Source organism: Athene noctua, chromosome 1 (assembly GCF_965140245.1).
Source record: "Athene noctua chromosome 1, bAthNoc1.hap1.1, whole genome shotgun sequence".
Lineage (NCBI taxonomy): Eukaryota > Metazoa > Chordata > Aves > Strigiformes > Strigidae > Athene > Athene noctua.
The window spans coordinates 53,091,410-53,119,080 of record NC_134037.1 but is presented as its reverse complement, the minus strand read 5'-3'; the positions used below and the strand labels follow the sequence as shown (position 1 = coordinate 53,119,080).

Here is a 27,671-nt window from a genome sequence, read left to right as displayed (position 1 = left end):
AAAACAAATTGCTTAATGGTGAGTGGTAGTTCGTACAGAGGAAGATGGAAATTAATGAGATAAACTGAGAAGCCTACAGCATCTTCCCTGAGTGGAAATGACTTGCATAATTGCCAGGTACTTCAACTGCATTACTTATAAAACTTCATTAAGTACTCCTGGGACAAAATAGTTCATTTCCATATGAGAGTGTGTTTGCTAAGCACTTCAGGGGTGACATGTGCCGAAGTGATAATAATAAAGGTGGTTGTGGCTTTATTTTAAAATGTTTGTAGTGTTTATGATGTTTACAGCACTTGAGATTGAAGTTTTCACTCTTCACAGAACAAGTGCTTTCACAGGTAGTAAAACCACAAATGCAGTCTGTTTCCCTGCTAATAAAACACTCTGCTTCCTGGGAGGATGAGGGAGGTCAGTCCTGAGTTGTTCAGGCCACTGGCCTTTTGCATTACCCATCAGCGCACAGGTGCATTAGGAGAGTGATGGCTGGGATCTGGAGCTTGTTTCACACAGATCATCACATGGCTGCAGCCTAATAAAACTGTCTTTGCTGTCCTGAGAGCCAGTTTTATGTTAGAGTTGTATGGAAAGGTTTCGTTCTTCTTCAACTCCAGCGCAGCTTAGTTCTGTGATCTTGCTGCTGTGTGTTTATAAATGGTGCATAGCAAGGAGCTGTGTCTGGGTGGCATTTCTCAGTGATTAGCACATGGCAGTTAACACCAACAATTAATGTAATGTGGATGCAGAGTATGCTGCAGACAAAGGGAGTGTATTCTGTTAATTTGGGTGGTTTTACATTTGGGTGGAGCTTAAATTGAACTGTAAAGACTGAACTCCTCAGAAGGTGAGGGGCTCTCAGGGTTTGGTCAGCTGCATTGCTCTGTGGCAGAGCAACAATAATGTGCCCCTTAGAGACAAATCACCTATATGGAGAGCAAACTCCTCTTGACTACTGTTGCTTCTTATTTTCTAAACGTTCTTTGCAATCTATTTCAAATTATACTTACCTGGTTTTAATGCAAAATACAGGTTTACATGGGTTTTTTTCTCAGTTTTTCATGTTCCTATGAAAATCAGGAGAGATGCTGTGTTATCTCATGCTCAGGTCCAGTCTTTACCTGCCTGACTGTAGTACTGGCTCATTGCCTCAGGCTCATTCTAGTAGTCAGTAGGGAGAGGCAGGCACATTCAGGTGGAAAATCAGCTAAGCTAAATAACATTCTGGTATAGCTTTCCTTTGATTATAGAGGAAGTCTGGGTTAACGTGGCTGCTGACTTTAGATGTCTTGGCAAAGTACTCAAGGTTCCGTGGAATTAATCTAGATGTTGCCCTTCAAGTTACATGGTCATTAATATTAGACCTGAGCTCTCCTGTATTAATGTCCCACTTCCCTTTTGCTATGGACCAAGTTGAGAATTGTGGTTTTTTGTTGAATTGGCCAGTAGGCACAACACAGAATTGATTTAATCTGTGCTAGGAAATGCAGATTTGGCACAAAGCCAACCAGCACAAAGATAGCCTGCAAATGGTTTTGAACAAATCTGAGCTAGTGCATGTATACCAGTGCTTTATATGTAGTGCTGTTTTGGGTATGGTACAGGGAGCCTGAATGCCAGATTTTCTGTCCTGATGGAACAGTAGGGCTTATCAGAGATTGAAATTGATGTTGACTCTCCCATCAGTCATCAGATCCACATGTGCAGTAAATAGCCAACCATGATGCATCACATGAAACAGCTAAAAAATAAAAGGGAAATATTTGAGATTAAGGAGGAGCAGTCTTCAATCCTCCAGTTTACTTCTGCAGCCTTTGGAGCTCGTTACTGCTTAATTCTTCTCTCAGACTCACTTCCTTTAGTTTATGACAGACAGAAAAGTAATTTTGTTCTGATTAAGGCAAAAATCCCCTTTAAACATTTTTGTTATCTCATACACTTCATAAAGAGCACAGGGGGAGCAGCTGCTTCCAATGAAGAACATACTCTGTGGAGAGGATGGATGGAGGACAAATGTGAAAGTTCAGTGCAAATGTTACTGGGAATCCTGAATTAAATCCATATATCCTTAAGAATGGAACAAAACATGCTGCTTAGGCACTGCCTTCTTGAATGCTGTAGAAGAGGTTGCTTGTGAATGGGAAGGGGCAGTGTCTGAAACATCTGGAGATCTTTTTAGGTTAGTATTAGTTTCTTCCACTACTGGGAGACAGCAGTGTTTTTGCTTGGGGGACAGGATTTCCCAGTATGATACATAATTGCAATATACATTAGTGAGCTCTAGTTATTAGCACTAAATCTGCTTAGATTAAGCTAAATCTGTTACAAACACCACAGGCAGGCACTCAAGCTGGGATAATATACATGAACAGAATTCCAGAAACTTACCAGTTGAGGTTTAAGGAGTCTCTCTGCAGTACTGTATAAAAGTCCTTTCAGGTGGATCTTAAAGTGTAGGGGCTTTCGGATCCAGGCAGGGGATGGTTCTTTCTTCCTGAGCTGCACAGCTCAGTTGTCTTCCTTTGAGAAAGAAGGGGAGGAGGGGGAATGCAGAAAGGAAAAGTTGCATCTTAACGTGTCTGCTTTTACAGCTCTGTCCTGTGGTCCCTGTGGGAGCTGGAGTACCTCCAGCTATCAGGCTGGATCAGATACGGGTGTCCAATAGGGCTGTGCTGGAGGAGACAAAGCAGCTTTTGTGCCACCTGCGTGCTCACAGTGCTCCAGGATGCTGGGGGGTGGGGGGGCGGCGGTGCGATGCTCTCTTCGGTACAAGCTGCAGCCCAGTGTTTATTCTGAGTGCGAGGCTCTCTGTACTGTGACCCTCTGTGAACCCTGGGAGCTGGGGACAGCCAAGGGACACTGCTCCCTGCTGTACTGTGCTCTGCCCTGGGTCAGCGTCCCTGCCCTGCCGCTGGCGGGACGCAGTGCCAGCGAGCCCTTCCTTCCCACTCACACACAGGCTAGGGGAGCTGGTCCCACAGGTGCTGCTTCGGCTGCTTTGAAAGCCCACCACCACCTCCGCTGCAGGGGACAGCGTGCAACTGCCCACTCTGTAACCAAGCTCTCTTCTTTACAGTAAAAATAGGTCAGTGTCTTTAGCATTTTTTATTTTGCTGCTGGAAGCAGCAGTTGCTCTCTCCTGATGGTGGGGAAAGGCCTCTCTAGTCTTCTGTGACCTCCACACATGGTCCCTTTCTAAGTAACACAAAATCTTTCTTAGGAGGCCTCATTTGTTTATCTTTTTTCATGCTGCACTTTCCCTTACCATGATCACATGTGAGCCAGGAATTTTTCAAACCACTTCTTTTGGAGATGACCTTATTTTCTTTCCTCAATATTTGCTGTTGGTTAGATTTCTCTTCAGGCATAAATCTGAGCTGTTAGCTAGAGTGCCAGAAAATACATCAGCACCTTCTTCACCCTCATCTGTATGGGTTTTTTTTGTTTTGCACCACTGTGAACCTCCCTTTGCAGTACACATGAGTAGCAGTCTGTTTGAAGGCAGCCTGAGGTTTGTCTACATCAAAAGCATCTGGCCCTCTGAATTGTACCAGCTGGTACTGTTAGAAGTGTGTCATGGACACATGTGTCTGTCAGGCGCTGGTAGGCTCATCACTCTAATGCTGTAACCATCCCCAACAATTCACATGTTGTTCATTTTTAGCCAACTTCTCATTCCTAAGGGATTACACTGGTCTTTGTTCATCAGTGTCCCTTCTGTAGAAAGCCACATGCAAACAAATATGTCAATTCACTTGGTTAACTTCTGAACTTTTTTCCTAATGTATGTTGAACATATTAAATGAAAACTACTCTCTTTTCCTCCTACATGGCTGTATGGGCTGGAATCTTGTGAAAAAGACTTGTTCTTAAAAGCATGCTGGGCTGTCTTTGCAAGCCCTGTCTCCTCCTACTTTCCCAGGATGCTGGAAGGGGAAGATGGTTGAGGAGACCTATCATTACCCTGTGCTTAGCCACTATTACAACAAGCATCATACCCCATTGGTAACTTCCAAAACATACGCTCTTCCAAACGTTTCCCAAGTTGGATTCATTTTAATTTACCAGTATGTCATCTATGTAAAACACTTAGTGCTGACTTAATGTTGTAGCATAGTATAGCATGATTTTAAATGTTTTACATCTTGATGCAAATAGCCAGAATTATTTCAGACTCATGCCATTTCTAAGGATAATTGTGGTGTAGTGTAGCAGATGCTGTGACAGTACATCTGAGAGTACTGCCCTGTAATGGTTTGTGTATGGTAGATAAATGCCGTGCTGTTAGTACACAGTGGATAGTCTCAATTAGTACAACTGGTTGAAGCACTGATTTAAAAATCTTGATTCTTTTCCCAGTGCTACATGTGCGTATGTCCAACAGCATAATTTTGATTAAGTTCAAGGCTTAGTGCATGAGTTGAGCCACGTTTGGAACAGGCTTGGAGGAGTAGGAATGAAGAGGACATCCTATTTTAGGCAGTAGGGAAAACCTGTGGTCCAGACGTGTGATTGCAATGGTAAATACCAGAATTTTTTAGTTTCAGTGCACCCTGTGTGGACCAGTGTGCTGTAGGATGTCGGAATATGGCACAGCCTTGTAAAATAAATCTTCTTGCAGAAACAGGGACCGAGACAACACTGTTGTACAGTGGGCCTATTAATTTTTCTTCTTCTTTGGGGTCTTTGCCAAATCAGCAATCTTTCTCTTAAGTCTGTGTAAAAACTCTGGCTATTGTTGTGAAGGGGTTATTTTTAAATTTGCTTTTGTGCCTTCCTGGGCACAGAGAAAGAGAGTCATTTGGTTCTTCTATCTTGTCCATATTGGTGGGCATTGTGGCTCGTTTTTGTAACACCAGATTGTAGATATGGTGGGAAATGTGCCTGATTTTTACAAAACAGTATTGTATAAATTTTAAGTGTATTTGCTCTTCTGCTTACGGCTTGGTTACTGGAATTTTGTGCTGTGGAGGCTAAGGAAAGTATTGTGATCTTGTCAAGAAAAAGCAAATGGAAAATAGAGGAATACATACATAAAATATGAATAGAGGAATAATGACAGCGCAAAGGTTCTAGCATTTTATAAGAAAGGAAATTAATTATGTCAACTTCTGAATTAAGAAAAAGCTCTTTGTAAAGGTTATCAGCTTGTCTGAAAGTTGTTTAGTTCTCACCTTGAAAGGAGCCCTTCATTCTAATCGTATGCGGTATATTGCATTGAGCTTGAATTTTCTGGTGAGGTTAGTTAATCCAATTCACTCTAGTAGTTTCAATCTACAAATGAAAAATCTCATGAAAAGTTTCTTAAGATCAATTATGAATGTGACATATCTAGTTACTGTTCCAAATACTCAGCAGGTATTATTGTGGACCCTTAGCTTTATTTCTGGTTAACTCGTCAGAATTAGGATTAGATTGTGCTCAACACTGTAGATATATCCCAAGAAGGAGCACAGCAGCTCCTCCAAATAGGTTGGATTCTACCTTCTTTTACTATGAATCCTCAGAACGTCCAGTTCTTTTTGCAGCACTAATACTTACATCTTTTTTGTTTTGTAGGCTAGGCAACGATGACAACCAGTTTGAGATCAGCATGGCCAACAGTGGATGTGAGGTGCATCGCTTTGATCCCAGCATCAAGTCAGCACACATCCAGGAGGGTCGGCACCTCTGGTATCATCGCCTGTCCATTGACTGGAGGGATCCCAATCCAGCCATTGCTGCTCATAAACTTCACAGCAACACGAAGAAGCTGGGCACAATACTGAATGAATTTGGACATCAGAAGGTAAGGACGTGAGAGTCAGGTTTCTGACTGCAGGATTAGGTGTTGGGAAAGCTGCAGAATTTCCTCCTTGCTATCTCAGGAGTTCAGGCATTTTCCAAGGTTATCTCTTGACAATGGGTCTTTCTTCAGCAATACTTGTAACACATTTCTTGTAGAGGTGCCTCTTCTTTCTTGCTTTTTCTGTGTGCTGATAAGTCACCTTGATTTTTAAATCACTGGCCATATACTGAATACTTACCTCCTCCTCCCCTCTTTCTCCTTTCAGCTAGCTGGTGACATTGGGTGGTAGTACTTTCAGTCCTGTGGAAGTTCTGGTCTATGTCTGAATATGAGTGCTGAACTACTCATACAGCCAAGTTTATAAAGAAAAGGAAAATATTTGCAAGAATAATTGGAAGAGAAGAGGTAATGGATGGGTTGTTTACATTTTCAAGGTCACTGGTCCTAATTACAGTCATCAACAAGAAAAACATCCTGTTTTGAAATTGGCAGCAATCTGTATGCTTTTTTAAACATTTCCCAGTTTGTTTTTAAGGAACTGTAAAGACAAAAAAAATCTTCAGGTCTCAAATAACTGCTGACAGAATACATTTGAGAAAGTTCCTTAGGTAACTTTTAAGAGAGTTTTTCCTTCAGAGGATATAGAAGCATGAATTCAAATGCTAATATACTTCATTGCCTGCAACTAGTTCTGCTTGTCTTTGTTTTTTAAGAAATAGGCAGCTTGAGCTAAGGAGGAGCTTTTCTGTAAAATTTACAAAGCAAGCAGTGCAGTGTTTGTTTGGTTTGTTCTTATAAAATGCAAGATGTCCTTTTCAGTTCACTTGCTTTTCTTCAGTATTTTCTTCTGGTTCAGCCTTACTGATTGGACCATTCTGAAGATAAGAAGCTTTTTCCTACTTCTTAGTCATAGTGTAACTATACAAGGCTGTGCATTAGTGAAACATCTGGGGAGAGGAGAGATGGCTTTCCTTTGACATGTGCCTTACATTGATTTTAGAAGAATTAGTCACAGAGCAAATGATTAATGACCTGATCTGGAAGAGCATATGAATCTTGTGATATACCAGACCTGCTGAGAACAGTTAGTTCTCAGGTTATCGTGATAATACAGAGTGATTGTAAGAACTTCTGTGAATGAGAAAGGTATAGCTATGAATTCTGAGTGTATAACTTTCTGGGTGAAAAGTTATCTGACATGAAAGCAGCTTCTGGAGGGCAGCCAAGGAACATAATACACATGTAGCACATGCAGTCAGGCTTTCCTTTAGCTGTGTACACATGGCATAGGATTTGGTTAAGTGTGCTGGTGCATTATGAATGGTGTAAATAGCCTCTTGCTCTATTAGTGTTTGGGTAGCTTCCCTGTGCAAAACTGTGGCGTTATCAGTGAGGATAAAGCTGTTACTCTGCAATCTTTTGTTACTTCCTATTTTTGAAATACCTGAATGGGCTGACTCTCCTCACATTGTTCTGTTTAGTTTTTCTTTGATTTAGAAGGCAGCCTGAGAAGTATGTTGCATAAAGACACCGATAAGCTCCAATTTATGAAGAGAACTTCAAAGTAAATACTGTGACATTCAGGTTTTCATTCTTCTGGTGAATGAGTGGAATGTTTCCTTGACTGGATAAATAAGTTAATTCAAAACAGTTTCACATAATATTTTCCAAAGCACTTTTTTTCACTTAGAAAGTTAAAACACACTCTTTGTCCCAATCTTTTTAATTTTAAAAATCCTTCTGCCTACCCTCAAAGTCATTCTGTTCCCACTTCAAGGCAGGAATTCCAGGCAGCTGCATTTGAAGTTAATGCCTCGTTTTCTCCTTGCTTTTATTCTTTTAAGATGTGGGACTTGATCCAAGACCCTCCAAGTGATTGAGACTATTTCCACTGACGTCAGAGACTTTGGATTGGGCTGATGAAGAGCGTAGACAAGGCATCCTGGAGTTCTTGCTGTTGTAGCCTTGAAAAGAAAACATGCAGTTTGGGAGTTTTGTGTGCAAGGGAGTCAAAGAACTTGGATGGGCTCGTTTACACTCTGGCTTGGATGAGAGCACACCTACTATTCTGCAGTCAGTACTGGGACCTCATCCACAGAAGGGGAAACCCATCCTGATGTTATGGCAAGAAATGCAAAAATGGTTTTGGTGTTAGAGTGGATTTGAGAAAAGATTAAAAGAACTTGATCTTTCTAGTTGGCTATGTGGCATAACAGTCCTCAGTTCTCTGGGGAGTATAAATAGCTTGGAGTTAAGGGTCTTATCGAGTACTGCATTAGGATGAGACTGACAAAGGAAACATATCGTCTGAGTATTTTGGGGAACTGTTAGAGTGTGAAATCTTTTAAGCCCTGGAATAATCTCCAAAGGATGTCATGAGAGTCATATTTTCTGGTACACAAATCTAAACTGAAAATTTACTGGTCTATCTTCTGAGAAGAGCAGTATTTTATCAGCCACAGGAAAGGATAAAGATGTAAAAATTGTTCTTGCTCATCTCCCCCCCCCCCCCATGTTTTTTGCTGAACGTGCAAGCTCTAGTGCACGACTGATGAACAGTGGAAAAAAGTGAGAAAGCCACTGAATGTACAAGGTCTTATTGCAGTGGAGTTCAGCTTTGTGAAAGCTCTCACTTCATATTCTCTAACTACCTATGGGGGTAAGGATGCGACAGTGCTGGTGTTTCCCATGGATTAGTGATAGCTGGGTGGGGAACTTCCTTCATACAGAGTTGCTGGATAATTCAAGTCAGAAGGGATATTGAGAGGCCTATAGTTCAATCTCCTGCTCAGTGCAAAGCCAGCTGTGAAGCCAGACCAGGTTGTTCAAGGCTTTATCCACTAGGGTCTTGAAAACCACTGAGTTTTCTCCGAAATGGAGACTGCATTTCTCTGGGCCAGCTGTTGTCCTGCTTGTGAAAAAGTCTCCTTATATCCAGTCTGAAACCCCACGATTTCAATTTATGCCAGTTGTCTCTTGTCCTACTGCTGTGCACTGCTGAAAAGCTTGTCTCCACTGTCTTGAAGACCTCTTCATAGGCTCTAAAGACTGATAGTAGTCCCCCCCACAAAGCCATCTCCTGCCTAGTTTGAACAAGCCCCGTTTCCCTAGCCTCTCCTTGCAGGGCAGGTGTTCCAGTCCCCAACGATCTTGGTGGCTCCCAGCTGAACTCACATCAGTTTATCATTGTCTGTCTTGTGTTGTGGGGACTAAAACTGGGTGTAGTATCTAGATGCACTCTCACAAGTGGTGAGTACAGGGAGATAATCACATCCCTTGGTCTACAGGCCATGCTCCTGCTAATGCATCCTGGGATGCTGTTGACTTTCTTTGCACCATGATCCCCAGGGCCTTTCTGCAGAAATGCTTAGCAGCCAGACAGGAATTCCCCAGCTTTTATCATTGCAGGGGGTCCATCCTCCTCAGGTGCAGGGCTTGGCATTTATCCTTGTTGAATTTCATGAGGTTCCCATTGGCCCATCCCTCCAGCCTGCCTGGGTCCCTCTGGATGGCGACTTTGCCCTTGTGTGTGAGTATTGACTGGTCCCACCAGTTTGGTGTCATCCACAAACATGGCAAGAGTGTCATCTAACACCTCCTCTAGGTAACTTCCAAAGATGTTAAATAGGACAAATCCTAGTATAGACCCTGTGGCACTCTACTTGTAACTGACCTTCAGGGAGAATACAACCTGTTAACCACTGCCCTCTGAGCCCAACCATCCAACTGGTTTCTTAATTATGAGGTTGTCTGTTCATCCAGACTGTAACATCCTGACTTGGATACAAGACTACTGCGGGAGGCCGTGTCAAATATATATCCCAGGGTTCTTCTAGACTAGTCACAGCTGATTTCATGGTCTTGCAAGGGGATCAGTCTGAATTTGTTACAAGGGGGCCAATTCAGCTGCCTAAATTCACCTAGATTTGTGTTGTGTATGATAACAGTGTCCTCTTCAGAAGGTTGCTATGTTCCATGTAGCCCAGATTTTAGTATGCAATAAAACTATAAGGGGAAGACCATGTTGAAATGCAAGCTCCCTCCCACCACTACAACATTATCCCCTTGACAAAAAGTCCTAACCCTTAACTAGAAATTCAAGCTACCACATGTATCATGTATGCTATAAAGCAAAATTTATAACACTTGAGAGAAAGGCCCTGTGCAGCAGAAGCAAGCAAAAGTTCATTCTGTCCTGAATGGGCATGCATGAGTAAACCATGCACGTTCACACATGCAAACTCTTACTTCAGTAGTAGTTTTCCTCTTGCTGGAGTTCCGTAGGACAAATCTCATGTGATGTCATCAGTAAGCGCTATGAATTTGCATTCCTTGGCAGTATAGCTCAGCAGTAGATGAGATGGTTTATTGGAAAATGAAATAAGCTGAAAAGGAGAACCGGGGGATGCAAATTAAGACCTTCCATTTAATCAGGAAGTACTCTTAGGTGTAATTCTCAGGGGACAGCAGAGTTAGATTCAACTTTTGTCATTCAAGTCATCTTCAATAAATTGTGTAAGAGACCAAACTGTGTCATTGTTTATTATGAAAAGAAATGCAAAGCAATCTAAGTCCTGGTTTTGATATGAAGGCTTTAATTTACACTGGCTCTTCATGAAGATTTTTTCTTCTGTGACAACCCGGCTAACAGCTGTCTGCTTCATTTTATTGCACAGGCTTAGATTTAGAGTTTCAGTAGGAAAAACCTCCTCCCTTTCATCTGTTTTTTAATACTTGACATGACTTCAAAACACTACACCCTGAAGCCATTTTGATTAATAACCTCATGTCCTCCTAGGCAAGTAATTTATCACTTGCTCCTCTCCTAAAGCAGACACTATAGAGTCTTATTTTGTGCTGCACTTTCAGTTTTGTGAAGATTAGTGCGAAAGAGCAAAGATTAAAGAAAATCAATTTACCAGTTTGGTTTAAAATCGGCTCTGTTGTCAGTACACAAATAAATATAAAATAAAAGCCCTGGAAAAACTGTATAGCAGCTTAGTTGTGCATGGACATTTGATTAGCAAACCAAAAAATAAACTTTCCAGGTTGGGAAAAGTCCATGTTCGAGTTTTGGAGCAACCCAATCCATGCAATTACTCTTTACTACCCATGCCTCAGGACTGCAGGGGACAGAATAGTCTTAATTTTTGACCCTGCCTAGACAAAATCATTTATCTTTGATTATCACTTGCAAGGGTAGATTTAGGTATTACACAGGGAACTTGTGGGTTAGTTAGTGTGAGTTACATTCACTAAGGGGCTGCTGTGCCCACGTTTAACAAGTGGATGCCACCCACGTTTATAAACTTAGCTCAGCTGCCATCTTAACTGACAGAAGGCCCTCAGTACTGGTTGGTGAGTGCCTGCAGACTGATCTATGTCCTGATGTGGAAGCCTGAGCTTGGGATAAGAAGCCAGGAGCTCAGAAGCCTGGGAGCTCTTGCAAAGCAGTGAGTCCTTGTTGCTGGTGCAGCTGGGGAGCTGCCCCCTTCACCTTGCTGGAGCAAAAGGGACGGGTTTAGATCTGCACTTTACTATGTTTGTCTTAGCATCAGAAACACCAAATGAGACCAGATCTTTTGAATCATTGCATCATACAAATCCTTAAGTAAATGTTTGGAGTTCTGTCTTGAAAAGGCTTAAATTTTCTTTGCTTTATTATGCTTATTTGGAGCTTTTCCAAAATCTCAATTCTAGAAGGAAAAAAACCACCCTTCATCTGATTTTTAGCCTCATTATTTCCACATCCAAGCTTTTTCTTGTGCAATCAGTGCTCTTTAGGCTAAAGTGGCCCCTTTTCTGCAGCTGTTATTTACCATCCAGATATATTTGTGAAGAACAGCCTTTGCTTTGGTAGGGTTATCATACTGGCTTCTCTAAGTCTCCTCCGACATGAGAGATCCTGTATTTCCCATAACATCTTACTAGGGTTTCACTGCCCTTCATGCAGCTGGAGCATCAGCGATCAGTACTATTCAGAAGTCTCACTGAGGTCTCAGCTAAGGCTTGAGCTGTGACCACCTCATTCCCCTTCCTCCCCTGGAAATGTCTGCACTGCTACAGCTTGTCATCTTGTTTGCTTTTATGTGGACACAGCAGACTGTCTCTTTGTTACATTAGTTTGTGCATGGCACAGTAGAAAGAGTTTTGTCCCAGAGCACTGAATTTTTTAAAGTGTAAATAATTCAAATAGGCTGGTCCTGCCCTTTTTGTAGTAGGGGTAACTCTGCACAGCAAAGTCCTATGTTAGCACTTGGACCCTTTGGCACCAAGGCAGATGTAATATCATAGCTGTAAGAACTTAAAGTTTAAATAAATGACCTGCCAGGGTCACGCTCCAAGAGGATCATAGAACTCGCCTCCATTAACTGAGGTAGCTGGTTGAGGTCCTCATAAACTCAAGGGACACCATTAAGGTGCAGTTCATCTCATTCCAGGGCAGATGTTTAAAACAGACTGGATGATGTGACCTGCAAATCTCAAATTGCTCCTCAGAAATTCCGATTCTCTGTGGTCTATAAAGGGAGTTTTATAGCTGGTTGGGTTTAGATGTCTAAGGCTGGGTGACGTGCGTCCCATCTTGAGTGACTTGCCCACAAACTCGGCTGTGCTCAGCATCAGTCTGTCCAAGATGCTGTGTGTGCTCAGCATCTGTCTGACAAGTCCTGAGATCAGGACTTAAAAGTTCTGTAAATCTGTCTCACACGCCTGATTTCCGTGCTAGTTGTGCTGAAAGGGAGAGTGCTGGAGATAATAACATTGGACAAGCTAGCCAGAAAATGTAATTTTTTTTTTAAAGTCATCCCATTAGAGCAAAAGCTCAGAGTGCTGGAGAGATGTTACTCTACAATAAGCATCTGCCTCTAGCTCTCTAATTTGATTTATGAGTTCTTGCAAGACTTACTGCCTGTAACACATGCATTCAGTCCCTTTGAGATTATGTTTGTACATGCTGGCCAAATTCATTCTCTGTGTAATGTGACCGATTTCCTTGGACTTACAGCAGAGCTGCAGTTTGAGCAGTAACCGTTGTTGTGTGTGTAAAACCTTTTGTTTGGGGGTGTGTCAGTGAGTTGGCGAATTTTACTTTCTTTGCTAAAAAGGGGCAAACTGGTACAGATGTTCCCAGCTGTAATTGGAAATGCGCCTTCTGTAACCTTGACATGGTTGTCCCCGAGTTATCTACAGGCTTCCATCACACAGTGTTTCTTTATGTATATATTTTTTAATTTTAGCAATAATGAAATCAAGGTGGTAATTGTTTTGCATTTGCTTAGTTAGCTGAGTCTGCTGCTGCATAAAGTATTTTAATTGTAATTAGATTGAAGAGTTTTGCTGCAAGGAGAAATGGGCTTGACAACTTCATGTTTCTGGAAGCGAAGATCTTTAGACAGTGATTTACTGCTCACCACCTCTCCCACTTCCTGTGTTGTATGCAAGGAATGCCTCACACACATTCCTTTACAGGATTTTCTCTTGGTCCCTTACATCTTCTTTTGCCTCATTTAAATTCTCTCCACCAGGAGCAGTTCTTGGGATGCTGTTAAGAACAGTGGTTTCTAGGGAGCAACCTGAAGGTGCTGTTTAGTATGCAATTGTCAGGCATGGAGCGAAGATCTCTTTAATGATACCATTGGCTGAATGTGGTGGGATCTATAGCCTTTTCTTCCCCTAGGAAAAGGGCTAGTGCAATGCCTGAATTGTAATTAAAATTGAAATGGAATTTATGCAGGTCATCTTTAAAGAAAAAAAGCACTTTCACAGCATATTATTGTCTGCTAAAAATTAGAAAGGAAGGAGGAATTTTTTTAGGGTTTTATTTTCTTTTTTTGTTGCCTTTGTTGTGGTTGTTCAGACCCTTCAGAAAAAATCAGGTATTAAAAATCTGCTTTCCCCCAGCTTTACTAGGGGGCTGCACAAGCTGTGTTCAATTCCCAGCACAGTTCAGTGCACTAATATGCCATTCCCCACCTTATTTTCGACAGCAGCAGCAGTGTACCACTATTTCAGTGTCAAGCAGTTGCATTCAGAAGAGCACGGCACTTGCTGCAGGCACCATGGAGTCATCATTGGTATGCTGCTGCTGTAAGAAACCAGTCACTCCTGGATCCCTCCTCTCACCGATAGTGGGAGTTCAGCAGGAGCCTGGGGAACCTGCCCAGCTTCACACAGTGTTACCACATGCAGGGCACCTGATGAGCTCAGACCTGTATTCATCCTTTCTGGCTCCTGCTTAAGCCGTTAACACTGGCTTAAGCATAGTGATGTGAATCTGTACGGTTTTAATTCAGCCAAGGTGCTGAATATCTTCTCAGGGTGGTGGTCTGTGACGTGACACTGGTTTTATAAGTGAGCTACCTCTTCCATAAGCATCCTGGTATTTCTCTGCTACCCATCCTTCTCATAATTTCCAAGGAGTAATTGACATTAACAAGTTGTTTAGATAAATGCCCTATCTAGAGCACTTAGGAGCTTTCTAAAAAAAAAAGTGATTTTTTTTCCCCCTTGTTTGTCCCTAGTAGCTCATCCCTCCTCCCGTCACTGTTTACAAATTCTTGTCATTGGAATTGGCCATCTCTTGTTTGAATACTTTCACCTTAGTGTCTGGATCCTTTCTGGTCTCTTTTTTTAATCTGATAGCAGTTTAAGGTAACCCTCCAGTCTCAAAAATTTGAAATTCAGAGGTCAAAGCCACAGCAATTCTCCTTTCCCCTCCTCACTGCCAGTCCCAGATGAAGTCTGCTAGTCATGCAGTTCAGGGTGTTAACTCATGTTTCCAGGAACGTGCAGCTTGCTTCCTGCCATGCTTGCAGGCAAACAGTGGCGGGCAGGCAAACAGTGAAGCGGAAAGGCAGTTTGGCACCTTGGACCAGAAATGGAGTGAAGCAAATAGATCCCCATGAAGAGGTGTAGTCTTAAAGCATTTTATTGCACTGGCTAGTGCAGATGGGAACCAGGTCCTCCACCAGATGTAACTGGACCTACTTGGTTATACTGGACATCCTACAAGAGATGTTCTGTAAGGTGTGGTGAACATTTTTGAAGATGGGACTCTGAGCCCTTTCTTCAATTACTTAAATTTTTAAGGCTCCCATGGGCACTGTATTAATAAACAGTAGCAGGTCTGGCAGCCAAAATGCTGTTTGCTATATACAACCATTTTACGGTAGCCTAGGCCCTCTGTCCCTTGCACTCGCAGCTCTTGCTCCTCAGGCCTTCAGGGCCCATTTTACAGCTTAACTGTTTGCCTTCTAATGCAAACCTCCTGCGCCGACTGCCCCCTCATCCCCTTGCAATGTGTTTGTCATATTGCTGCTGGCTTTCACCACTAGCAAGGCCAGGATAATGTGTCTTTATGTGAGTGCAGAGCCGGGTCCCACTGTCCTTGCTTGGTGCTGGGGCAACACAAACAGGCTGCAAATGTTTGTTCCCCTTTAATGACGAGACTTGAGGGTCCAGTGTACAGCATTTATTCTTTTGAGTAAACATCCGTTCCCACAGGCATCCAGCAGTGTCTGGCAGAGAAGATCAAAAGAACAGAAATGAAAGGATTTTCCCCCCTTTTCGGGGGGAGTGGGCAGCGGGACATCTCCTGTGAGATTAGATGGCTGAATGTGCTCTTTGCAAAGCAACTCGTGCGCTCAGTCAGAGCTGTGCACAGAGTGGCTGCGCTTCCAGCCTGAGCTGTTGGCTGCTGGTGGAATAAATGCAGTAGTTAAAATGTCTGTTTGCAGCACAGGCTTTGATGAGTAGAGCTCTTGCTGATGACCAGGCTGATAAATAATTTAAGATCAGGGGTTCTGAAGCTCCCTTGTGGGATTTTTCCCACTTGGACAGTCTAGACCTCAGATTGAGGTACCTCGTGTTGTTTTCATTTTTTTCTGTACAACAGAAGAGCTGTGCAAACTGAAAAAGGTAACATGGTACAAATGGGAGCAGGGGGACAGTGTTTCTGAGCAGGGATGCATGCCTGTGACTGTACAGGAACCTTGGTCTTGCTGGGTAGCAAGCTAGACAAGATGTTAAGCACAATACCTCTAGCTTTAAGGTCATTATAATGTAATGCTAGCTGAACCCATCAAACCTGTCTGAAAATCAATTCAGGCTGGGGACATGTATTACTTTATGACCAGAAGGTGATGAATGAGTGAGCTGCTGTCTCTGGCTGGTCCAGTGCCCAGCATGAGTTAAGATGGGAAGATGCCAAAAACTAATCCCATGGCAAAGAAAGATGTCTGTGATGACAGGAAGGCCACAGGTGAAACCCTGCGGCCTCCTGACCTAATGCAGCCAAGGAGAAAGGATTTCAGGTCATGCTGATCTTCTAAGCCAGGTGGCGGTTGTTTGTCCAGAAATTATTTTGTCCTCTGATAAGGTGGCATTGAAAAAAAAACTACTGTCAGCTAAAAGACCTCTTCTCTGCCTGTCCATTGGAGTAAGTGGCATCGCTTAACTGGGCTGGACTGGAGAAGGGAGTGTGTGTCTTTCTGTAATAAGTCTTAGGAGAAAAATTGCTTCCAGATGGAGAGAGTATGTGGGAAACATCTCGGCATCACAGACCAAAGGAAGAAGTGGGGAATAAAAGCGCCTGGTCACCCCCACGCCTGGGCTCTGTAGCTGTGGGAGGGAGTAATTTGGGGTGCCCGTGTGGGTCCTTGCTGGGAGCAGTGCCCCAAGGGACAGCATGGGTGAAGTGCTCTTAGGGCTCCTGAGCACTCAGCTGAGATTGATGCCTCCTGCATGCACTGGGTGGGCTTTCCAGATGGGTACGTTTGTCTGTCTGGGGTTATTACTGCTTCTGGCAGGCTGTTGCTATACTGACGGTTGGCCATCAGAGAAAGTTAAATAAGTTTTCTTAATGTTATTTTGAAACATTTTCTGCAGCTTAAATGGTAAACATAAAATGACTTAGTATTGTGCCCCTGCTGTGTAATGCTTTCATGGAAGCACATCACTGAAACCAGGAGGAAAAAAGATTTCTCTGTCACTTGCAAGGCTGTGGAGGATCAGCGGTGAGAGCAGAGGAACAAAGTTCATCTGCACTCACTGCTGGCTTTCAGTTTCGGTGGTGTGTATATTGTATGAGTGACTTCAGCTGGACAGTTGCCCTTTACTGTAAAAAAAGACCAAAGACCATGTAATCACCCAGCTGCACAAAGCAGCTTTGTGGCTTTGATGCCTTCAGCAGATAATTGAAGTTGTGCCCAATCTGTCACTTTGGGGGCAAATAATCTCAAATAACACATTTGTCCCAGAGTCGTTTTGAAGTTGGCTGTAGGGACCATCACAGAGGCGGGTGTGTGAGCAGGAAGGGAGGTAATTTGCAGAAGTGCTGCTGTTTGGAGCTCTACACCACTGACCTGTAATGATGGACCTTTCTCCTGGTTTCTGTATCTAGTTGCTCAGACCATGCCCACAGCAGTCCCAGTCTCCCTGCTGGATGGCTCAGAGAGAGCCGGAATGGTTCCATGTCCGTCCCACCCATCACAGGGAACGTAGGCAGAAGCAGTCTCACGCTGCTGGGAGCGTGATTTGCTATTAGGCTATGTGGTATCCCGTCTGCCATCAGTTACAGCCTCGGCTTGGAATAAAAGGGAATGAAAGAGATTTAACGGTCGAGTCATCGCCTGCTGGTGAGGAGGAGCTGTGGATGCATTTTGAAAGGAAAGTGAGGGAAGTATCATGCTGAAAGGTTGCCGATGGGAAAAGAGTGAAGCTATGTTTAAATAAGCCACACTCAAGAACCTGTTTTTTACCTGCAAAATCATGTGCTATCAAAATAGGAATTAAACAGCTTTTTCTAGAGTTTTGTCTGCTGAAAATAGAGAATTAGGTAGAGAGGGGAAAAACTCATGCATAAGCAAGCAGAGTTCATCTTGCTGTATGTCAGAATGGTAACCCGGGATCAGGGAGCTGGAGCAGAGGATTATTTCTCACAGCCTCAAATCCTGAGTGCAGGACTGTGGTTCAGGAGGACAGGGTGATTCTGAGCTCAGCCCCTCTGCTTGAAAGCCATAACCAGCTCTCCTCTCCCTGCTCCCAGTTTACGCCACGGAGCTGCTCCGACAGAAAGGGAGGGATCCACCTTCCCTGACCTGTACCACGTCTGCTGTTTTTGCCTTTCCTGGCTGCTGCTTTCTACATGCTGAGTTCGTGCTGGAAGTAATACAGCTAAATTGCTTCCTCCAGCTACTCACTCTCAATTGACTTTTCTCCGCAGGGAGCTTTAAATGGTGCCCATGGGGCAACGCAGAGCCTGAAATCCCCGTTAACCCTGGTATTTCAAAAACGATCAAGGCAAACAGAGCCGCTGATCTCTGCTTTAGGAAACGATGCCCGGTTGTAACAAGTCATTACCCTAAAAAGAAGAAATGAGCCTTCATAAAGTATGTGTTAACCTTCACTAACTAAAACACATTCATTTTCAGCTGCTTTATATGCTTGGTTGTGCATGAGGAAAGCTTGCTTTTTTCCCCAAGTGTAACTGGTACAATGCTGCAGTGCTTTTTCAAGGGAACTAAACTGAGAAAACATTGAAAAATTCACATTTTCTACTTTTCTGTGATAACCTAGTTAGTTTGTGGAAGATAAGAGGATTTGTGGAAGATAGGAGGAACCAGCCTTAGTTTACGACTGCTTGAAACTGGCAGGCAATCGTCTGCCATCCTTTACCTTCAGGCACTTTAGATCTTTGCCCACCAGGACTTACTCCCAGCAGCAGACTCCCAGCTGTCCTCTCAGGTGAATTAGAGCTATGAATTTATAGATTTGTCCACTAATCCTTTCACTGGCACTTTGAATCAGGCGTCTGGAAGGTGGTAGTGCATTTCTTATCAGTGGTGCGCTGCTTATCACTGATGGTAAATATCTCCCCAGCGGTCTAATAATCTTAAAACTTGTGTTTGGTGTTAGCAGGACGTTTGTTATTCGCTTAGATATTCCGACAGCAAAGCTGTTCTACCATTTATTTTACCCTATCCATGGCATAAAATGGAGACTCTGGGCTGAGATGGATGCCTGGCCTGGAAGGCAGTCACAAAAATTGGTGAGTAGAGACAGGCACCTTCCTCCTTCCAGGTCTCTGAGCAGTGCAGCACACTAAAGGCAACAAAGAGCTTCTGGTTTGTGTATGCAGCACATCCCCACAAGCCTTTTGTTTATTTCCTGGTCATTTCAGTATGTACTTAAGCGGTTATTGTGGTAACTCATTATCCTACCGAAACATTGGTTAGCAGCCACTTTTCGGATCAATTTTGCAGATACAGCACAGAGTGTGCAGAGTGCCTGCTGAGCAGCCTCGGCAGCAGTTAAACAAACCTGGATAATGACTGGAAACATTACCATGGGAAAAAGATGTCCTAAGGTTGCCATAAAGCAAGATCATGGGAGAACAAAAGCAAACACATAGAAACATTTCTTCCCCCTACACCCCTCCCCCAAATATTTCTGAATAATTTGTCTGCTTTCAAAGTTACAGTAGTCTCCCAAAGATAAAAACCTGTGGTTTCTGAAGTGCAGCCGCTCGGTCCTGTGGCAATTGCACCCATGTGGAATCAACCACCTACGAAATTGCATTACAGGTAGAGCTGCGAGTTGGTATCTGAAAAATGAGTAATCTATTTAAATGTATGAAGGAAAACAAGTGAGCTCAACCATGAAGTAGTTCTTAGCTGAAATGTCACGAGCAGCATCATTTACATTCAGCCTCCCCTTGAACCCAAAGGAGCACCATGTTAAACTGTTGCCCTAACCCACAGATGGACAGACTGACAGGCTCTTTGTTGCAGAGTCAAGTTGGGAAATTCCAGAGCTAAGGTTGTCTGTGCAACCTTCCTCTCTGCTTCCTGTGTGGACAGGCCACAATACGGGCTTTAATTTCATAATCCCTTGGTCATTTTCCACTGGCCCCCTGCTTCTCTCAGTGTGGAGGAGGCACAATGCAGCCTTAATGAGCAGACAAGCAGTGGCTTGGCTTGTCATTATTCGGTCTGTGACTGTGGACCTCATTCAAGTCCCGCTCTCCAAGTCCTGCTCTGAAAACACAGTGCTTTGTTTTCAGTTTTTATACAGCTGTCCCACAAAAGTCTCACAGCCCTTCATGGGCACAACCCTTGTACCCTACAGAGGGTGTTCAGTGGTTAGTACCCTCATTTTACAGATGGAGACCAGAAACAGCAAACATTTTAACACCTACCACTTCTTGCCATCCCATGACCATCCATAGTGCTGGAGCACAGCCCCTGAGGAGGGCTGATGTGGTTGTGAGTGCTCTGCAGCTCAGCAGATCAGAGCCTGGTGCCTCCAGTCAGCCATTCAGAGAGCAAAGGAAGGTAGATGTGGCCACCCCTTGCCATGGCCCTTTGGTTTCTGGCAGTGGCCTGTTTGAAGCAGAGCTCTGGTTGTACAGGAGAGGTGCTCACAGCGCAGTCGCTGCCCTGTGCCCCTGGGCAGAGGGGTCTGCAAGCCAGCGCCCCAGTCTGTGTGGATGGTGCGTGGCCTGACACCAGCAAGGTGTCCTGGGCTGACACAGCTTAGGAAAGTGGTCGCCTTGGCAAGGCTTTTACATCACCTGCCCAAGTTTCTCTCCTGTACCTTCACCTGCCTTTTCTGACACTGCTGTGACTGTTAGGGTAGGCTGCCAGAGAGAATCGGGGACTTTTGGTTGGGTTTTTTTACTGTTCTTGACTCTTAATGAAGTATTTTTCACTTCAAACTCATATTGAGTGTGAGCAGATGGGCAGAAGCAGCAGCTCAGGTGGAACTGGCACAGGCAAACCCCGCTCTCACAGCGAGGAGTGTCCCCTGTTTGGCTCTGGGAAACGCAGGCCCTTGAGCTCTGCAGCTTGTGACCACTACTGCAGTCATCATTTTCTACCAGGTGTGAAATTGTGATGAAATGCTCTTTTTTTATTAAAGCATATAACTCCCTTCCCCTAGCTAATCTCCAAGCAAAGTCAACTCATGTTTGTATTGGGCTGTGAGAAGTTGCATTGCTGAATATCTTACTACAAAATTAAGTGATGATCTAAATCTGGAATAGGGTGCTTTTCTGTTAGATGTATTTTTTCCTTCAAACAGATTCACAGCTTCTTTCCTGCTATCCCTTGGAGCTGCCCTTAAAACCCTGCAGAATCTTTGCATAATTCTCTTTTGATTTGGTCCTCCTCACTCAGCATCCATAGTGATGCCTGCAAAAGCTTCAGACAGCAGCTTTACTGTGGGTAGCTGGTGGTCTGAGCTGCTCATAGTATTAATTTCACTTTGGCCTTCTCCTGTACTTGTGCAGTGCATGTAGTATCTGGCACACGAAGACCCCGTTCTACTTGGTGCAAGTAATCACTGTTAGTGTGTTTTGCTCTGTCACAGGATTTTGTGATGGAGGAATAAGGTACAGCTATGCCTTACTGTCTTTGTTTAGTTAGGTGGGTTTCTTTTTCCCATAGCTTTGACGTCACCACAAGACTTGTGAAGGAACAGTAACATACTTTGGTTCTAGGATGAGCTGCATTGGACACCTTGGCATATAAAGCTTTTCAGACCAGGAGTCAAAGGCAGGAGGAGAAGGGCTGTGAACTGCCAAGCATGAAACTTCACGTACTGTCCATGGTAGCCCTAGGATGCTCTGAGATTTTTTTTTTTTTTTTTTTAATACAAAAGGAATTGTACATAAAAGCAATTATGTATGTTATCAGATGGACAAGCCTGGCCTCAGATGTTGCTGACAGCAGTTGTAAAGCCTCTCGTTTTCACATAGTAATACTGTTCTTCTTGCAGATTGATGTCCTCAAGGCAGATGTGGAGAGCGCCGAGTGGAAAATTTTGGAGAACCTCATCCTGGAAGATGTTGTTGAGCAGATAGGACAGCTGGTGTTTGAGGTGCACATCCACTGGCCTGGGTTTGAAGTCAGCGGCAATGACAGCACTGTGGTGCGGTACTGGTACAGTCTGCTCCGAGAACTGGAGCTGAAGGACTTTAGGCTTTTCCATACCCACAAAGACTTATCAAAACCACAGATGTTTCTGAAAAAGGAAGCCTTCAATGCCAGTAGCTGTTACACACTGAGCTGGGTAAATACAAGATGGAAATAGCAGAAAGGAATTTATGATGTGTGACTGTGAGCCATCTGGCCCTGTAGCGTTATTGAAGAGGACTTTAGCGTCACTGGCTAAAGTTGCTAAATATGCACACAGTGACTGCTAACAAAATGGACTGGCTTTTATTTTTATATGTTGTCAAAAGAACTGGCACTAGAACAAGATACACAGTGCAAATTTGTACAGCAATATATTTGCCAGCAGGTACACTGTCTCAGAGGACAGAGGTTTCTGTAAATGTTTGTCCGGGGGGCTAACAGCATGATTTACCCAGGCTGACCTGTGCCTGAGCATGCTGGCACAGAGGGCATCCCTCTGGGGCTGCTCTGGGAAACTCTGCTCCCTGAGCTGCATCAGCTTTCAGGCAGAAGAGTGCTCATGAGGAGGTGTCTTTCCCGGGAAGGGTCAAGTGTTACTTCTTTGTAAAGCGATCATCTTCGATTCGCACCTTCTTTACTGTGGCCTTGTTTCCTACGGAACACATTTTAGGCAAGAACCCACTGGCAAATTTCAGCTGAATTTGGCAGAGTTAGAAATCACCCCCAGACTAAATTTCTACCTGTTTTGTTGAGCAGCTTCTGAGTGCTCTGACTTTAGCTCTTTAAGGCAGTCTGGCTACGGGAAGCAAATTCAGCACTTCTGGCACAGGAGATGGTGGGACAGAGAGACTCAGCTGATGGAAAAGCTGCCACCAGCACTCCCCCTCCTCACCTTCCGGAGGCTTCAGCCAGAAAAGACGGCTTCCCTAGTTCACTTTCTCAGAGAATGTCTTGTTTTAAATTACTCTTGCAATGCCTGTAGCAAATGGTTGTTCATCTAGAGAGATACTTATTTAAAAGAGCTGAAAGTAAAACCTGGTCTTTTAAATCTGTTTGTTTTGGGGTCTAGTTGAACCTTTTGCTGTGCGCTGCACCTGGGCGCCTGCTGCCTCCTCAGCACATCCCTGGCCCGGCCACCTCTTGCCGACACGAGGAGGCCGGGCCCTGGGCCTGCGCTGATGCTGGCAGAGGTGGTGGGGCAGGCAGGTGCCGGGGGCTGTGGCCATGCTGGGGCCTGTGCTGGGTGAATCTTAGGAGCCAGCCTTGGCCATGCCCTGGGGAGCTAGGGAATGGGGGGAACTAAAAAATATATAGCAGGTTGAGTTTTTTCTTCTTTTTAAAAGAATTTTTACATTAAACTTTGCATTAAAATACAAGGTGACACCACTTCAATGTCTTTGATATACAACCTTGGTAACTGCCTTTGGTTTTGGACTTCTGCAGGGCTCAGTGTTCCTCCCCTTGGCATGCCTCAGCCCAGCATTGTGTTTTTAACAAGTCTCTTTCTCTGTCCTCATGTTGTTCCTTCTCTTGTAATCCTGGCATTTTCTTTCATACCCTCCTTTCCTTTTTCACCCTCTCTGCTGTCTAAGCTCCGTCATCCCCTTCTTCCCAGAGCAGGGCCCTGCGCTGGACCCAGTATGCCCACAGGATCTCAGCAAACAGCCAGAGGTGGGGAAAATTAAGTGTAGGAGCTCTTCCTTCCCACAGGTGGAGTCAGCTTTCTCCCAGAGCCATTGCTTTGCCTCACCAGTGGATCAAACCGTTCCCCTCACCTTTCCCAGGCTTTTCCCCAAGCCAGGCATCTGCTTTCCTCCTCTCCCACCTCTCTGAGGGCTCCAGCTGCCCCAGGGTGGGCAGAGACCTCTCTCCCCAGCAGAAACTGCTTCAGCCCTTCAGCTCAGCTGAGAAGAGGCCAGCGGGCAGGTGACCCTGCTAGGGTGACAGCCTTCCTCCCACTGCCCTTGCTCTGGGACTGCGGGGAGCAGCCTGCCCTGGCCCCAGCACCTGCCTCCCACCTGGTCCTGCAGAGCCCATCATGGGGCTTGAAACTGCTGCAGCGAGTCTGACTTGGAGCATCTGTGCTTGCCACAGAGATCACAGACCTCGGGCTGCTTTGGAAGATGCAGAAAAAAACCCTCCCTACTTCAGTGGAGAAGGACTTCGGTGGTGAGGGGCTAGTGGAAATGGAGGAGTCTCTTCAGCTGAAAGCCATCTCGGTGCCCTTGTGTGCTCAGGTTTGTATCAGTCTTCCTAATCACATTTGAAATTTTAACTTGTGGCTAAATGTCAAACCCTTTCTTTTATAACAAATGCGTGCTGGTTTTCAATCTACTACCTTTCAGTCATGCTGACAGGCAGTGCCCTGTATGGAGTCTCTAATTTACAGTCTCCTCGTTTTTATTTTCCGTTTAAAAAGAAATCCATCTAATTCTTCAGTTACACTAGGATTTGCTTAAGTGGAGTTTAATTCTAAGGGGACTTGATATTGTCTTCTGCACACCAAATGTCTCATTTAGGGAAGAAGGAGAACAGTGCAGCTGGACCAGGACTACTGTCCAGGTGATGATCCCAGCTATGCCTGTGATTGTAAATTCAGCAGTGGCAGGCGGCGTGCGCAGGGATGGATATCTATCTATCTGGTTAATTAATGAGATCCCTGGCATGATTTTGGCTCAGGCCATCTAGGTCTCTCCCAGATGATTTCATGGCACAGCCATGGAGTTAGCCTAAGCCAAGGACAGCTTGAATGCAGCCACCTTGTTTGGAAAGCTGAAAGAGCTTAGTAAATGGACACAGCCAAGCCATCTTTGCCAGTTCATCTCAAGGCTGGGGAATACCTCCTGGTACCGTTTTGTTTTCTGGTATAATTTAACAAAGGCAAGTGCCAGGTTCTCCATCTGGGACAGGGTAATCCTGGTTATGTGTACAAACTCGGGGAGGAGAGGCAGGAGAGCAGTCCCGTGGAAAGAGATCTGAGGGTTTGGGTTGATGGCAAGCTGAATATGAGTCAGCAGTGCCCTGGCAGCCAAAAGGGCCAACTGTGTCCTGGGGTGCATCAAACAGCACAGCTATCCAGTCAAGGGAGCTGATTGTCCCACTCTGCACTGCACTGGTGCAGCACCACCTCAAGTACTGTGTGCAGTTTTGGGCACCTGTGTATAAGAAGGACATCAGACTATTCGAGCGTGTCCAGAGGAGAGTGACCAGGAGGGTGCAAGGCCCCCGGGGCAGGACTTACGAGGAGCGGCTGAGGTCGCTTGGCTTGTTCAGCTTGGAGAAGAGAAGGCTGAGGGGTGACCTCATCTCAGTCTACAGCTTCCTCAAGGGGGGCAGCAGAGGCAAAGATGCTGATCTCCTCTCTCTAATGAGCAGTGACAGAACATGAAGAAGGGGAATGATGCTACATCAAGGAAAGTTCAGACTGGATATAAGAAGGGTGGTCAGTCACTGGAACAGGCTCCTCAGGGAGTTGGTCACGACACCAAGCCTCTCAGAGTTCAAGGATCATTGAGATGATGCTCTTAGTCACATGGTTTAGTGTTAGGTAGTCCTGCGAGGAGCAGGGACTTGGACTCGATTCTTATTGGGTGCTTCCAACTTGAGATATTCTGTGATTTTATGATTCTATAAATGTAGCTTCTGTTTCTGCTCCTGCACATCCCACCTGGCCCAGGGAGCAAGGGGCTTTGCAGTCACACAGAGCAGGATGCTGTGGGGGCCCACCATCTTCTCAGCTCTGCAGTGCTCAAAATCAAAATGACCTGTTGCAGATGTGTTTGATGCCCTGTGCCCAAGACGTTGGGCAAAGCACTTTCTTCAGGGCCAAGCTATATATTGCTGTATCTGAGCCAGGTAATACAGAACCCAAGAGATCACAGCCTCTGAAAATTAGTAGGAAATGACTCTGTGACAGCCATGCTTGCTGCAACCCTTGTACATTAAATACTGAGGTTGTTCAGCAGTGCAGGGTCATAAGAAGATTGATTAAAATGTGAAAGGGTACCAGGATCTCCTAAACGAGTATCTGACTTGTTGGAATGATCACACTTGCTGCACTACAGAGTGGCTTAGCTCCCAATTTTCAAATAATGGGGTGGTAAAAGCCTAGCTGTGAGTCCTAATTTATTAATAAAGCATAAAACTATGGGCTCTAGCACTACTCAGGTTTTTCCTTCTGAATTGTCTTAAAGTAGCCTAGTAGCTTATTATTTATTTAAGAAACTGATAGAGGTTAAAAAACAAATGACATGATCTCTCTCAGATGTTAGAATTCCAAAGGTACACACATCTTCCATCATTTATTGCCCTGAAGTAAAAATAGTGATGTATATGTAAATTATAGAGATGGTATATGTAAATTATAGAAATGGAGTAGAGGTCCACCCTAGTTCTTATTTGGTTAATCTCTTGCTCAGGATTGCCAGGTAGTGTCAGTAACAATTCAGGCTGTGGCAAATACATCTTCTGCAAGAAAAGATTCCAATAACTATGGTAATTTTTAAGGAAACCTTATCTCAGATACAGGATAGGTAAAAGCCATTTATCATTCTGGAGGCAGTTATGTGATATTATGGGAGAAAATGAACAGCTCTTATTTTATGCACTATCTGTGCCTTTCTACTTCACATCTCTTAAAGCAGAGTTACAGCCTTCCTTTCTGAGGTCTTGCTTTTGTGCCCTTACCCATTCTCTTTTACTGATCTCTTCTACCTAAACAAGAGACTCTTAAATACACTCTGTTCCCATCTCCTAATGACTGAGCTGCCAGGTATGTGCACAGGGGCACAAGCCAGCTCTGGCTGACTCTGCCCCAGCGGACAGGTAAGCTGGGGTAAGTCCATGTCCACCTGCTGCCATACCTGGGCACGATGGGCCCCTACCTGCTGCAGGGTCCCAGCTGTTCACCCTGCTCAGGCAGTATCTCCAGCCCGCTAGGGACTGCTGAGACAGAAAGGTAGGGATCCAGGACTGCTGGCAGCCACGGGCTCATGCTGCTTCAGCCAGAGCTGAAGATCCACCAGCCAACCCCCTACCTAGCTTTACTGCTACATGCTGGCTCTGAACCGTACCAGCTACCTCAGGGATATCCTCACGTTTGGCACCCATGTTTGAGCCTGCCTTACTGCTGTAGGATGGCTCCCTGCAAGGGAGCATTGCACTGCTCAGGAGCAGAGCGGGCTGTTGGGAGAGACCGTGAAACAGGTGAGGAACTTGCTGAGATGGTCTCCCTGCAGGGAGCCCTGCAGTAACTGCATGCTAGCATTGTACTCCACATCTCTTCCCAGATCAGACCTGCACAGAAACTGCTGTAGCTGCCCCCTTCTTTGAGGGCTAAGTACAGAGTGCACCATTAAAACCAGTGTGGGCAGGGCATTCTTCCATTACAGCTGCAGCCTGGAGACTGGTAACTGCGTGGCTATGCCCAGGCAGGAAGAAAGGGCCACTGGTCTGTCCTGGCATTGCTAAAATATGCCTGAGTGCGTGGTCTGGGCAGCATCCAGCATCTCTTGAAGAGAATGCAGTAAAGCCTATTTTTCCCTCTGGCTGATATGAGAGACAGAGGTGGCTCTTCAGAAACGTGCTGTGGGGCCCTGCCCTTGGCAGCAGCAAAAGAAGAACTCAGACTCAGTCTTCATACTCTTCCTGCCAGGAGCAGCACAGGAAGGTGCCTGGATCAAATTGGGGCAGGGCAGGAGCACAGGAGCCAAATCATCCCAAGTCATCAGATGGCAACTAGCAAATGTGTGTCTCTGGACTGACCTTCCAGTGATACGCTCAGCAATGTTTGCACCGGAGTTCATTGCAGAGGAGCGATGTGATGTACCCCCTTTCTTAAGCTGTATATCCATACTATGCCGTCTACCAGGTGCTCCTGGCACTTTCAGCTGCCCCAGATCTGCTCAGCATCACTGTTATTTCCCCACAGACTTCTGGCCCTCAGTCCCCAGGTGCATTGAACATCTCCC

General features: G+C 44.8%; 1 protein-coding gene across 1 annotated transcript in view; it reads left to right on the top strand.

Annotated features, from left to right (window-relative positions):
* The window catches only part of METTL24 (methyltransferase like 24), a 48,601-nt gene extending 25,052 nt beyond the window's left edge, over nt 1–23,549 (top strand). The window contains exons 4-5 of the mRNA XM_074923406.1: nt 5,557–5,785; nt 21,563–23,549. Coding sequence (XP_074779507.1) covers nt 5,557–5,785; nt 21,563–21,877 — 544 coding nt within the window. The 3' untranslated portion in view covers nt 21,878–23,549. The remainder of the gene's footprint in view (nt 1–5,556; nt 5,786–21,562) is intronic.
* Nucleotides 23,550–27,671: the final 4,122 nt, after the last annotated feature.